This window comes from Girardinichthys multiradiatus, chromosome 7, assembly GCF_021462225.1.
Source record: "Girardinichthys multiradiatus isolate DD_20200921_A chromosome 7, DD_fGirMul_XY1, whole genome shotgun sequence".
NCBI classification, from domain to species: Eukaryota; Metazoa; Chordata; class Actinopteri; order Cyprinodontiformes; family Goodeidae; genus Girardinichthys; species Girardinichthys multiradiatus.
The window spans coordinates 12,111,479-12,125,638 of NC_061800.1; the positions used below are offsets into that span (position 1 = coordinate 12,111,479).

A 14,160-nucleotide genomic window follows, 5' to 3' on the forward strand; every position below is an offset into this window, starting at 1 on the left:
TCTATTTTTAATTGGTGCTGATGCCAAACAGTTTCCGATAATACCATATTTGTCTTGTTCTATTTATAACAAACACACCCCTGTGTTTTAATTGACTCATTTAAGGTATCGCCCCTAATGACGACAACCAATCAGCATCCACGGTTACGCCCCTTTGGACACACCACCTGCTTGACCACGTGACCTCCTGCCCACATGGCACCCACATGGCACCAACCGGAAGTCCCACCCTCACCGGAAGTCCCACCCACCTGTCAAAAAGTTTGATGAAAGGGTGTACTTAAATTCTCTCTATTGTTCATGTTCTTACAAATCTTTTGTACAACTGAAACTTGAAACTTGCAACAAAATGCATTGTTGCCTTTATTTATTTAGAAAAATGTATGAAGCAGTGTGCTTGTGTATGAAGGGGTGGGGAAGTGGGGTGTTTGGTGGGGGTGGGTGTTTAGAACTGTGTGACATTACATGTGCTTTGGAGCAGTGACATCACACTACTTCAAAGCACATGACATCACCCTAGATCTAAGAACAGAGATGACATCACAGAGCCTTAAACGTGTACACTTTTAATTCTGAGGCCAGAATGGTCCAGTATACTAGTGTTTCTGGACATATAGTTTTAAGATTTTAAAGATCATTTACAATTCACAAAGATATTCTGAAGATGCCTGAATTCAGAAAGCATGAAGCACTTCCAACGAAGTCAACGAAAGGAGATTCATCTTTAATAGGTGCCATTTCTCCCTCTTTACCACACTTGGCTGAGGAACTAATCTTGGATAGATTTGATCAGGTTACGAACGATGTTGATAAACTATTGTGTTTGTGTTCCAATTGGAGACAAGAGGAAAGGATTGGGATTACAACAGTAAATGGGATCTGTAGAATAACTCAACCTGGTCACTATAATGCAGAAGTGACATCCTATTTGAAAGATTTTTTTGCAAGTCGACGGGCTTCGTTAAGGGCAGAATATGATCAATCTAACAGTAAACTGGCATCCACATTAACTGATATTCTTGAAGAGGAATCCATTGTTAACAATTTGATTACAAATGAGTCACCAAAAATATCTATCAGAGACAGTAATACCACTGATAAAGACAGACCCAGTGAAGATCAGAAGCCTGAACCAAAAGCCTCCAAAACCATCTGTCAAAGGGTGAAATCAGCTTTTAAGGGCTTAGGAAAGTGCAAATCTCCTAAAAAGAGGCAACAGGATGAGGAGAAAGACTTAGATGATGATGCTTTTAACAAAAGCAGTGTAAGAGACTCATCTACATCATCTTTGGAGTCAAAGTTCCCAACAACACTGCCAACATCATCAACTGCTTCAAAAGATCTGAACTCTGTCCATGTAGAGCTGGTACCTGTGGGAGTAAAAGATAAATGTAAACCCGGTGAAATACTCTGCTCTGGCCTTGTAGAGCCAATCACTGAGGCTGGGAAAGAGGACTGTAAGTCGGTGGAGACTAAAGCACGTTCAACAGATCTGCTGCACAGTATTGAGGTGGAATCCACTGTCACCAATGTCATTGCAAACACAGCGCTGGCTAGTAAAACCAAATCCCAAGAGGATTATTCTTCTTTAAATGCCAGTGCATCTGGGGGTGAACTTTTTGGGAAACTGCCACAAAGAGACTCTACATCTACCACAAACTGTAACATCGCTGATACAGATGGACACAGTGAAGATCAGAAGTCTAAACCGAATGCCCTCACAACCTTCATTCAAAGACTGAAATCAGCTTTTAAGGGCTTAGGAAAACACAAATCTATTAAAAAGAGACCAAATACTGAGGCCGACGCTGGAGAGGACGAATGTAAGCCAGAGGGGACTGAAACATTTTCCTCTGTCCATATAGAGGCGATCACCGAGGTAGAAGGTGTAGAATTCAAATCAGAGGACCCTGGTGTTATCCATGTCAATTCAACCAGTGAGGCAGAAAAGAAACAATGTAACTCAGAGGAGACTCCTTCTTATCTGCCCTATGATGGTTTTTCCCATTTAACAGGAAATATTGAAGAGGAGTCAACTGTCACAGATTGCGGTAAAAATATGGAGTCAACAAGTGAAACCAAATCGCAAAAAGAATCTTCTCATTTGGATTCCAGTGAGCCTGGAGGCGAACGTATTGGAAAGGCTTCTAGCTTTAGGTTACCTAGCTATACAAACCATTCACAAGAAGGATCTACATTTATCACAGACAATAGCATCACGGATACATATGAAACCAGTGACAATCAAGAGTCCAAACTCACAGGCTCTGTAACCTTCATTCAAAGACTGAAATCAGCTCTTAAGGGCTTAGGAAAACACAAATCTATTAAAAAGAGACCAAATGCTGAAGCCGAGGCTGGAGAGGACGAATGTAAGCCAGATGGGACTGAAACATTTTCCTCTGTCCATATAGAGGCGATCACCGAGGTAGAAGGTGAAGCATTCAAATCAGAGGACCCTGGTGTTATCCATGTCGATTCAACCAGTGACGCAGAAAAGAAACATTGTAAGTCAGAGGAGGCTCCTTCTTATCTGCCCTATGATGATTTTTCCCATTTAACAGGAAATATTGAAGAGGAGTCAACTGTCACAGATTTCGTTAAAAATATGCAGTCAACAAGTGAAACCAAATCGCAAAAAGAATCTTCTAATTTGGATTCCAGTGAGCCTGGAGGCGAACTTATTGGAAAGGCATCTAGCTTTAGGTTACCTAGCTATACAAAAGATTCACAAGAGGCTCTGAAAGGCTCTGAAACATTCATTCAAAGGGTGAAATCAGGTGTTAATGACTTAGGAAAACACAAACAATGTCAAAAAGACCAACAGACCGAGAAGAAGGACTCATCAGAAGGTAGCAGCAAAAGTATTGCTCCTGACACTGTATCAATTACAACAAAATTGGACCAGAGTTCTTTCTATACAGAGGCAATCAGTCAGTCAGAAACTGAAGGATTTAATTCAGAGGAGATCCAACCAGTGGGTACGTCTATGAGTGAGACAGTTTGCTGCATGCCTTCTCTACTCTGTACAAAATTTACTTACACTACATCTGACCCGATAAAATCCAAACTCCAAGCTCGGCATCTAGATTCATCTGATCAGAGTGAAAATGAAGCATGTCAATTACAAAAGACCAAAACACTCTCCCCTGAGATCTCTGCCATATCCTTATCTCAAAAACCACAGCATACTGAAAAGAAGCACATTCAAATAGGCATGGATCTTCAGAAAGAAATTACATCTATACCAGTAGAGAGGTTGGCTCACTTAAAACAATTAATTACCAATGACATTATAAGGATCTTTGATTTTTCTGAAAAAAACATTTCTGATGCTATTCACATTAAATTAGAAACCATCAGAGACACATTGATTGTTAGCATGGAGTCAACCTTTGAAGAGCTTATTAAAAGCACACATATGCCCTCTACCAGCTCATCTACGGCGTGTGAGAGGGCAAAATACCCTCAAATGGCAACTCCCAGTAAAGCTAGTTTCCCCACAAACCATTACCCTAGTATCCCTGGCCACCATGCCAGAAATACCTGTCACAAGAAAAGACCGTGGTACTTTTGTTTTAAAAAGAATAATAAGGTTGCACCATTGCCACCATCACAACAAAACTGAGTCTATATATGTGTGAAGTATAAATTGTGGTTTTCGCACACATTATAAAACGTAAACATATTTCTAAAATCAAACAAAACAGGGAACCAATTAGGTTGCTTGATAGAAAAAAGATGAATAGTATAACATAAGTAAAACACGTTTAACCCCCAATGAGACTGATTGGCCAACCAGTTACCTTGAATTATAATCCTATTCACCACATTTAACAAAAACTTAGGTAACAGTAAACAATTCAGTCTAAGTTAGCTTTATTTTCAAAGAAAGTCAGTCAGAATCTGTAAAATATCTGGTGGCTGCATTGGAATTTGCATGTCCTCCCTGTGCATGTGTGGGTTCTCTCCAGGTACTCTGGCTTCCCCCTATAAAAGCTGACCTTTAAAAAAAATGACATTTTAAAATAAAAAAAACAGCTTGAATTGCATAATAATAGCCTCAACAATAATTAGGTAAACATTTTATATGAAAATTATTTTATATTAATGGAAAATGAAATTTATTTCATAATAATGAGCTAAGAATTTAATAAGCATTCAATTATTTCACAATTTCATTGTCACATTAAATCAGTCAGTCATTTTCTACTGCTTATTCCATAGTGGGTCATGAGGAAGCTGGTGCCTATCTCCACCAGTCTATGGGCAAGAGGCAGGGTATGCCCTGGACAGGTCACCAGCCCGTCACAGGGAAACACACTGACAACCATGAACACACTCATACACCTAAGGGCAATTTAGAGAGACCAATTAACCTAACAGGCATTTCTTTGGACTGTGGGTGGAAGCCATGCAAACTCCATGCAGAAAGAGCAACCCCTGGCTGGGAATTGAACCCAGGACCTTCTTGGTGCAAGGCAACAGTGCTACCAAGTGCACCACCATGCAGCCCCTTAATACAAGCATTAATTGTATTTTTTTTTTTTGTAATGATTATGAATATGAGAGTATATTATTTAATTTTAATATATATATATATGTATATATATATATATGTATATGTACTTATATGTACTTGTATTTATAGTATAGGGTAGATATATGTGGAGATATGCAGAGATTTTTTTAGGTCTTTTCTATTGTGAATAAGTAAAACACGCTTAACCCCCAATGAGACTGATTGGCCAACCAGTTACCTTGAATTATAATCCTATTCACCACATTTAACAAAAACTTAGGTAACAGTAAACAATTCAGTCTAAGTTAGCTTTATTTTCAAAGAAAGTCAGTCAGAATCTGTAAAATATCTGGTGGCTGCATTGGAATTTGCATGTCCTCCCTGTGCATGTGTGGGTTCTCTCCAGGTACTCTGGCTTCCCCCTATAAAAGCTGACCTTTAAAAAAAATGACATTTTAAAATAAAAAAAACAGCTTGAATTGCATAATAATAGCCTCAACAATAATTAGGTAAACATTTTATATGAAAATTATTTTATATTAATGGAAAATGAAATTTATTTCATTATAATGAGCTAAGAATTTAATATGAATTCAATTATTTCACAATTTCATTGTCACATTAAATCAGTCAGTCATTTTCTACTGCTTATTCCATAGTGGGTCATGGGGAAGCTGGTGCCTATCTCCACCAGTCTATGGGCAAGAGGCAGGGTATGCCCTGGACAGGTCACCAGCAAGTCGCAGGGAAACACACAGACAACCATGCACACACTCATACACCTAAGGGCAATTTAGAGAAACCAATTAACCTAAGAGGCATTTCTTTGGACTGTGGGAGGAAGCCATGCAAACTCCATGCAGAAAGACCCCTGGCTGGGAATTGAACCCAGGACCTTCTTGCTGCAAGGCAACAGTGCTACCAAGTGCACCACCATGCAGCCCCTTAATACAAGCATTATTTGTATTTTTTTGTTTTTTTTGCCATGATTATGAATATGAGAGTATATTATATGATATTAATATATATATATATATATATATATATATATATATATATATATATATATATATATATAAATATATATATATATATGTACTTATATGTACTTGTATTTATAGTATAGTGTAGATATATGTGGAGATATGTCGAGATATATGATGAAACTCAGCTATGCTTATCTATAGCATAAATGGGGACTCGAACTTCGGACTCGCACATACAGTGACTTCAGACTCAAACAGACTTTAGGCACTCAATAAATTTTAGACACAACTCGCGATTTGAGACTTGTGAACTATTTTTAATTTTAATTAGGCCCAAGCAGGTAGGCCTGCAAGGGCCTATTGTAATTGCTCGGTTTAAGGTAGGCCTGCAAGGGCCTATTGTAATTGCTCCGTTTATTTATTTCTTGTTCAGGCGACAAATGAATTGCCTTTTTTGCGGCTTTAACATATTCAAAAACTCACCAAACTTTACCCAAAATTGTCTCCCTAGTGAAATTTAAGGTTTTTAATGGAATTGAAAATGGGCGTGACCAAACGGCTCTACAGCGCCCCCTAAAGTGAGATAGGCCAAATGGTAAGTCCTAGAAAGTTTAAATTTGGTACATAGCTAGATCTCCCCAAATCATGAAAAAAAGTCTCTTTGGGGTATGCCGTAAAACCAACAGGAAGTCGGCCATTTCGGGTCAAAGGGTCATTTTTGGACATTTTTCACTTTTCATACATGTCGAACTTTAACAAACTCCTCCTAGGAATTTTGAGCTACCGATTTCATATTTGGTCAGTATGTAGTTAAGGCATTGATAAAAGTTATCAAAATTTTGAGTTTTTGAGCATGTTGCAGGGGCGAGACCAGGCCTCAAATTTAGACTTCTCGCCGCGAATTTCGAACAGCAATAACTTTCACATAAATTGGCTGAAATACACCAAACCTGGTATTATTGAACCCTCTCAGGTCACCAAATATCCTATGGGGTCAAATTATGACATCATCAAAGCCACGCCCCCTGAGAACAGGAAGTCACTTTTTTCACTTACAAACGTGCCTCTCTGACCATCTTGACCCATTCAACTTGAAACTGTGTCAGAAGACAGATAACTAGTGGGTCAAACTTCATTTGAAGCACAGTAGCTTTTCATAAAAGGGCGTGGCCATGGTGGCGCGGCGAAGTTGGACGTCACGCCATGGCCATACGTTCGGCTTTAATTTCCACATACATCATCTGATCTGCACCAAATTCAATGTGATTGATCCTTGTCCAGTCCCCAACAGAGATCTGATCAGATATTTGGTGGGCATTCCCTAATTTGTCCACAGCGCCCCCTAGAAAATTATAAAAAATCAGCCCCAAGCCATGCTTTGACCGAGGATTATGAAATTTGGTACACATATTTCACTTCTCAAGACCTACAACTTGGAGCGTTGGTCCAAACCCAACAGGAAGTGGGTTATTTTGGATTAAAGTTGCCATTTTGACCCCAGATTTGCACTTTCTAGCCTCCATATCTGAGCGAATTCCTCCTACAGCTTTTGACTTAGAGACTTGAAAATCACTCAGTATACTCTTAACGCACTGGGGATCAAAAGTTATCAAAAGCTTTTTGATACATGAAAGCGTGTGGGCGTGGCAACGCCTCAAAATATGACTTCTCGCCATGAAAAATGAAACTGTTATAGTTTCTACAAGGAAAGTCACAGAGACATGAACCTTCTGGGATTTATCCATATGATGACTGGAACAATATTCAATGGTCAACTGCTGACATCATTGAAGCCCCGCCCCCTGAGAACAAGAAGTGTAATGTTTCACTTAGTGTGGCCCATATTTGATCTCCTTCACCTAATCAACTTGAAACTGCCTCCAATGACAGATAACACGATGGTCTAACTTGGTCTCCAGTACTGACAGGTGTAGCCGTGGCAGTGTTGCGAAGTCTGATGTCACGCCATGGCCATACGTTTCGCTTTAACTTCCACATACATCATCTGATCTGCACCAAATTTAATGTGATGAATCCTAGTCCAGTCCCCAAGAGAGATCTGATGACATATTTGGTGGGCGTGGTCTAATTCGTCCACAGCGCCCCCTAGAATATGTAAACAAATCACCCCCAAGTCATGCTTTGACTGAGAATTATGAAATTTGATACACATATGTAACTTGTCAGGACCTACAAAAAAGTATCTTGGAGCATTGGTCCAAACCCACAGGAAGTCGTCCATTTTGGATTGAATTTGTTATTTTGTCCCCGAATTTTCCCTTTCTAGCCCGCATATCTGAGCGAACTCCTCCTACAGCTTTTGACTTAAAGACTTGAAAATCACTCAGTATACTCTTAAGGGATTGGGGATCAAAAGTTATCAAAAGCTTTTTGATATATTAAAGCATGTGGGCGTGGCCACGCCTCAAAATATGACTTCTCACCATAAAAGATGAAATTGATATAGCTTCTACAAGAAAAGGTGCAGAGACCTGAAACCTTCTGAGATTGATCTGCCTCTGGCCTTGAACAATATTCAATGATCAGATGCTGACATCATCAAAGCCCCGCCCCCTGAGAACAGGAAGTGTCATGTTTTCCTTTAGAGAGTCAATTTTTGATGTTCTTCACCTAATCAATGACTGTTCCAAGTAACAGATAACATGATGGTCTAAGACAGTCACCAATACTGACTGGTTTGGCTGGAGGGTGTGGCTGTGGCGGCGTGGCGAATTCTGATGTCACGCCATGGCCATATGTTTGCCTCTAAATTACACATGTATGGTCCAATTCACTCCAAAATAAATATTGTTGATCTTTGTCAGCCCCCAAACACCTCTATTGGATTACATTGAAATTTGGATCAACAGCGCCCCCTAGGACATTTCAAGGGCTATATCTTTCTTATACATCATCCGATCCACTTGAAATGTAGTATACATGATCATGAGTTAATGATGGACATTTTGACACAGTCAATTGATGACATCAGTTTAGCCCCGCCCACTAAGAAACAAATGAGTATAGCTTCCATCAAGAAGGTCGATTTACTCCGAAATGAATATGGTTGATCTTTGTCAGCCCCCAAACACCACTATTGGATTACATTGAAATATGGATTAACAGCACCCCCTAGGATATTTCAAGTGCTCTATCTCCCTCATACATAATCGGATCCACTTGAAATGTAGTATACATCATCAGGGATCAATGCTGAACATGTTGGCACAGGCAATTCATGGCATTGTTTTAGCCCCGCCCACAAATAAACAAGTGAGTGCAGCTTCCATCTGGAAGGTCCGATTTACTGCAAATTTTGAATGTTTCTCGCCAGACCAGAACTCTGCATGACCGAAGATCATATGACATGTCTCTCACAGTCCCCCTTAGTGGCAACAATTGGAAGTGAACAGCGGCCTCATTGGTGGCGTGCAGCCGGCGATGCCAGGCTCCCGCGATCTCTGCACAGGCCGAGTTGCGCTGAGGTGCGAAGGATGCCAGGATCTGCTGGAGGTTTCTTCTTGTTAAAGAACAGTTCTCCTTTCTGTTGCATGCATTCTCAGTATGAGGGATTGCTGCAAGTCACTGACTTAATGCCATCAGCTAGGTTTGCTTAGAAAACCACTGTTGATTAGCTAGGATCAATTTGAAATGTTTGTAATTCACTTTGAATCTGTCTGTATGATTTGACTGAATTAATGGTGTATTTCTGTAAATAATTGTGTGGGGTTTCTTATATAACGTGCCTTTTGACCCCACCTTTGTTGTGATGCAGTTTACAAATAAACTGAATTAAATTGAAAAATAAAAGAAAGAAATGTTAAAATGACGAAAAACTTCAGCAAATAAAAATGCTTAGACATGATAGAAATGTTTAAGCAATCTTTAATCTTTATGGTAAAGATGCAGTGGACATTCATATTTTTACTCCTGATTTAAAGGAGCCAACCACCACTGAGGCTTCCAGTCAGTTGGTTCCAGAGCATATAACCTAAATGCTGCATCTCCTTGTTTAGTTCTGGTAAAGGGAAGAACTCTGAAATGTATTTAGGCCCAAGGCAATTCATGCCTTATCAACAAAATTAAATTCTATAATTTCTCAAACAGAGTTTCATTGCAGTGATTTAAGGACGGTGAAATGTGATTGTTTTGGTGTAGGTCAGGAACCGGGCAGCAGATGTTTGGATGAGGTGATTGATTTTTATTTTTTACAGAAACCTGTACACCGTTATAGAAATACTGAAAAGAAAAGCATGCAAAAGTTTTTTTCTGTTTTTATAGGAAACCTCGTTATTCAGGCAATGCCCGTTATAGTATAGTATGTAGTATATAATACACTACTTTGTGTTTCAATGCAACAATGAGAAAAAAATTACTGAAGTGCAATGGTTTTAATTCATAAAACACAATGGTTTTTTGGAAAAAAGTGCAACTAATTCCCCAGTAAACCCTTTTGAATACAAAATAATAATACAAAATGCTACAAAAACATGTTTTATGTCCTCAATAATGCATCTTCTCTTTCAGGTGAACAAAATATCTTATTAAATTATAATAGGATTATAGAGACTTTTGACACACTTATAGGGGTTATATGTAGCAATATTTACATTATGATAAACACTAACTGCATAATCACACCTAATGGTAATAACCTCAGCAACCCAGCAGGTGGCAGGACTGTTACTTTTTCCTTCTTTTCCCAAGATCATGCCTCTGACTGTGATGATAAACTATTCTTTTGGGGTTTAAAGGGGACATATGCTTTTAAATCCTTCTTTTTTACACTTAAATCATTAGGTTTTGTTCTATATAAAGTGGAACTGCAATGCTTTGGTCTGACTTCTTTGTAATTGTAGCACCACAGGCTCTTCTTTTATCCCTGTTCTGAGGTACATCTGAGAGCAAATTGTTTTGGTGCGGTCTCTTTAAATGCTACTGAGGCATTTATTTAAAGGCTAAAAAACTGAATTTTGCATATGTCCCTGGGTTTAATAAATAGTTCAGGACTCTCATTTTCAGAAGTGTTACAGCTAGTCCAAGTGTATCACCGTTGCATGTCATAGCCAGTTTGAGATTGAGTACTGTCTTTATGAACGTTGGATCACTACTATAACTATAGATCCACTGAAAGCCATCTGAGAGACACATGAAGGTGTCTAAGGTGAATGTGCTACCTTAAACAGAAGCTGGTTACATCAAACTGATTGGGAAGTTAATTCCTGAAGATTGTGTAAATGTGTGTTGAAGAGCGTCTCCAGTTGAAAACACACATACTCACTCTCAATTCTATTAGATGGAGGCAGGTGTGGATTTAAGAGTGGCTTAAAAAGTGGCTTTGTTATACACTCTCTTTTCTTTTTTGGTATTTTCTTCTTTTTGTGGACTTAATTTAAAAGGACCCAAGTCTACACACACACACACACACACACACACACACACACACACACATGCACATACACCCACTCCAGGAAGTTTTGTTGAACATCATAAACCACCTTCCCTCACCACTGAGCACTAAAGCAATATACCTTGCAATTGGACAAGTCAGAGATCGTGATGGAATATATTCTCACTGCTGAGACAAGTATCTTCTTTTGTTTAATCTTTAGAACCTTTTATGCTTTCATGGTTTGCCTGTTCAAATTATCCAGAGATGGAGAGTGCTACTGAAAATTTATACACAATCAGGTGCTAAGTTCCCCAATAAGGATGAAAGCCAAGATGTTACAAGAAATCTGTTGCATTCACATTGTAAGCAGATGCAAATGTAATATTTCACAGTGCTTTTCTTTTTGAATATTCCTCTTTTACTTCCTGCTTTTTGGGAGTCCCCCAACCCCCAGGGCATACAAACCTCAGCACATTCAGCTTCTCTGTAGTCCCGCTCTTTTCTTCCCTGGCAGATTCATATTCACCATCCTTTGTCAAATACGTCTATAAAATAAGATACCTGCCTTTTAATGCCAGACTTTAACACGACAATTTCCCAAATAAAACATCTAAATAAAAATATGACTCATGTCACAGTTACCTTCTATTGTAACTATTTTTGAATTGTGATCCTTTGGAGTTGCATTATGACTGACCTTAGCTATATAAATAATTGTCAACTAATTTAGTAATTGAATAATCATTAACTGGAGGATACAGACTCTAAAACATGGCTTTTGCTGAAATAAAAGCTTTCTCAGAGCATTAATTAAGCCAAAACTGTACAAAAATGTATACATTTTGCATTTAAGATGAACCTTCTTTGTTTGTAAATATGTTTTATCCAGAGCTTCTCAAGTGCCACAGTTTTAATTCAAAAATACTTTATTAATCCCAAAGGGAAATTAAATGTTGTAGCTCATTATGAAGGTTTCTTCAAAGAGCCGTTGTAGATGCTGATGGCTGTGGGCAGGAAGGACCTCCTGTAGCGTCTGTCTTACAGCACATCTGAAGAAGCCTCTGACTGAAGACACTGTTGTTGTAGGACAGTCTCATGAAGAGGATGCTCAGGGTTCTCCATAATGTTCTTCGTTTTATGAAGAATCCGTCTTTCCACAATGATCTCCAGAGGTTCTAGAGGAGTCCCCAGAACAGAGGCTGCCTTTTTTATCAGCTTGTTGAGCTTTTTTAAGTCCCTGGCTCTGATGCTGCTTCCCCAGCAGATGATGGCAGAAGAGATCACACTCTCCACAACAGAGTTATAGAAGATATGCAGCATCTTGCTGCAAACACCAAAGGACCTAAGCTTCCTCAAGAAGTATAGTCTGCTCTGTCCCTTCTTGTAGATGGCTTCACAGTTGCATCTCCACTCCAGTCTGTTGTCCAGGTGAACACTGAGATATTTATACTCCTCCACCACCTCCACTTCTTCTCCCATGATGGAAATAATGTTTTATCTATTTCTATTTCTCTTAAAATCTACAATCATATCCTTTGTTTTAGTCACGTTCAAGATGAGGTGATTTCATTCTACATCTTGCCACAAAGAGTTCCACCAGCTTCCTGTACTCATCTTCTTGTCCATCTCTGATCCACCCCACAACTGCAGAATCACCCGAATATTTCTGCAGATGACAGGAGTCTGTCTTGTACTGGAGGTCTGAGGTGTACAAAGTGAAGAGGAATGGTGAGAGTACAGTCCCCTGTGGTGCTCCTGTGCTGCTGGCTACCTGGTTAGACTCACAACCCTTCAGTCTCACAAACTGTAGTCTGTTTGTCAGGTAGTCTTTGATCCAGGAGATTGTTGAGGCCTCCACCTGAGTCTTCTGGAGTTTCTGACAAAGCAAATCGGGTTGAATTGTGTTAAATTCACTGGAGAAATAAAAGAACATGATCCTCACAGAGCTGCTGGCTTTGTCCAGATGACAGTGGGTTTGTTGAAGCAGATGTATGATGGCATCTTCAACTCCAACTTCACAGTGATAAGCAAACTGAAGGAGATCCTGATAGTTTATTGTTTGCTTACTCAGGAGGGCCAACAGGAGTATTTCTAGGACCTTCATAGTGTGGGATGTCAGGGCAACAGGTCTATAGTCATTGAGGACTGATGGGTGAGTTTTCTTTGGTACCGGAACAAGACAGGAGGTCTTACACAACACTGGAACCTTCTTCTGGGCCAGACTAAGGTTGAAGAGGTGCTGCAGAATTTCACAGAGCTGCTCTGCACGGCCCTTCAGGACTCTAGGGCTGACACGATCTGGACCTGCAGCCTTATTCCGATTCAGTCTCTCCAGTTGCATCTTCACTTGACTTCTTGAGACACACAGGTGGAAGGGGGAAGCAAAGGAAGCATCAGCATCTTTTGATATGGTTGAAGGCAAACATGTAGAAGCAGAAGGGTCTAGGGCTGAGGTGGAAGATAAAACATTTGAGGTGTTACTGGACAGCTGTGGGTCCTGTGTGTCAAAGGAGGGTGGGATGTCTGTTTGGCTGTGAGCAGGAGAGGAGGATGCGAAGCTTGTTTCTGAACTGAACCTATTAAAGAATGTGCTCAGTTCATTGGCTCTGTCCAGACCTCCATCGGTCCGATCATCCTTCTGCTTGAAGCTTGTGATCTTCTTCATCCTTGACCACACATCTTTGATACTGTTTTGCTGGAGCTTGCTCTCCAGCTTCTTCTTGTACACCTCCTTGCTGTCTCTTATCTTGACTTTAAGTTGCTTCTGTAAACTCCTCAATAATTCTGTGTCTGTAGCTTAGCAACAACTGAGCTGATGGCATCACATGCAGTGTCGGCAACAGCGGAAGGTGGAACGTATACTGTTGCCAAAATAACACTGGTGAACTCTGGGTAAATAATATGGACGAAAACGTACTGCCAACAGTTCAATATCTGGACTGCAGAGACGACACTTCACAGTTACATGTCCTGGATTACACCATCTGTTGTTCACAAGTACTGCCAGTCCACCTCCTTTACATTTGCCGCTCCTCTTTAAATCTCTGTCTGCTCATATGGTTAAAAAGCCCGGCAGAGAGATGCTGGAGTCAGGGATATGATCCTGCAGCCATGTCTCAGTAAAACACATGATACTGCATGCCCGGTACTCTGGCTGGGTCCTCCTTTGTAGGGCTTGGAGTTCATCCAACTTGTTTCCCAACGATCTCACATTGCCCATCATAATCGACGGAAGAGATGGTTTGAACTTCCTCCTTCTC

General features: G+C 39.9%; 1 protein-coding gene and 1 long non-coding RNA gene across 2 annotated transcripts; both read left to right on the forward strand.

The window, feature by feature from the left end:
- The first annotated feature begins 206 nt into the window (after nt 1-206).
- Nucleotides 207-4,379, forward strand: LOC124871668. Its single transcript, XM_047371135.1, has 2 exons — nt 207-731; nt 841-4,379. Exon 2 carries the CDS (start codon nt 2,060-2,062, stop codon nt 3,626-3,628), a length of 1,569 nt encoding a protein of 522 aa, XP_047227091.1. The 5' UTR covers nt 207-731; nt 841-2,059; the 3' UTR covers nt 3,629-4,379.
- A 4,014-nt stretch (nt 4,380-8,393) lies between these two features.
- On the forward strand, nt 8,394-9,334 carry LOC124871772. The gene is made up of 2 exons (XR_007039112.1): nt 8,394-8,781; nt 8,889-9,334. It is a non-coding gene; the product is annotated as an uncharacterized LOC124871772 (long non-coding RNA).
- Nucleotides 9,335-14,160: the final 4,826 nt, after the last annotated feature.

Excerpts from the sequence above, each read along its gene's own strand:
- LOC124871668 (XM_047371135.1), top strand. The coding sequence starts at position 2,060 with ATGGAGTCAACAAGTGAAACCAAATCGCAAAAAGAATCTTCTCATTTG.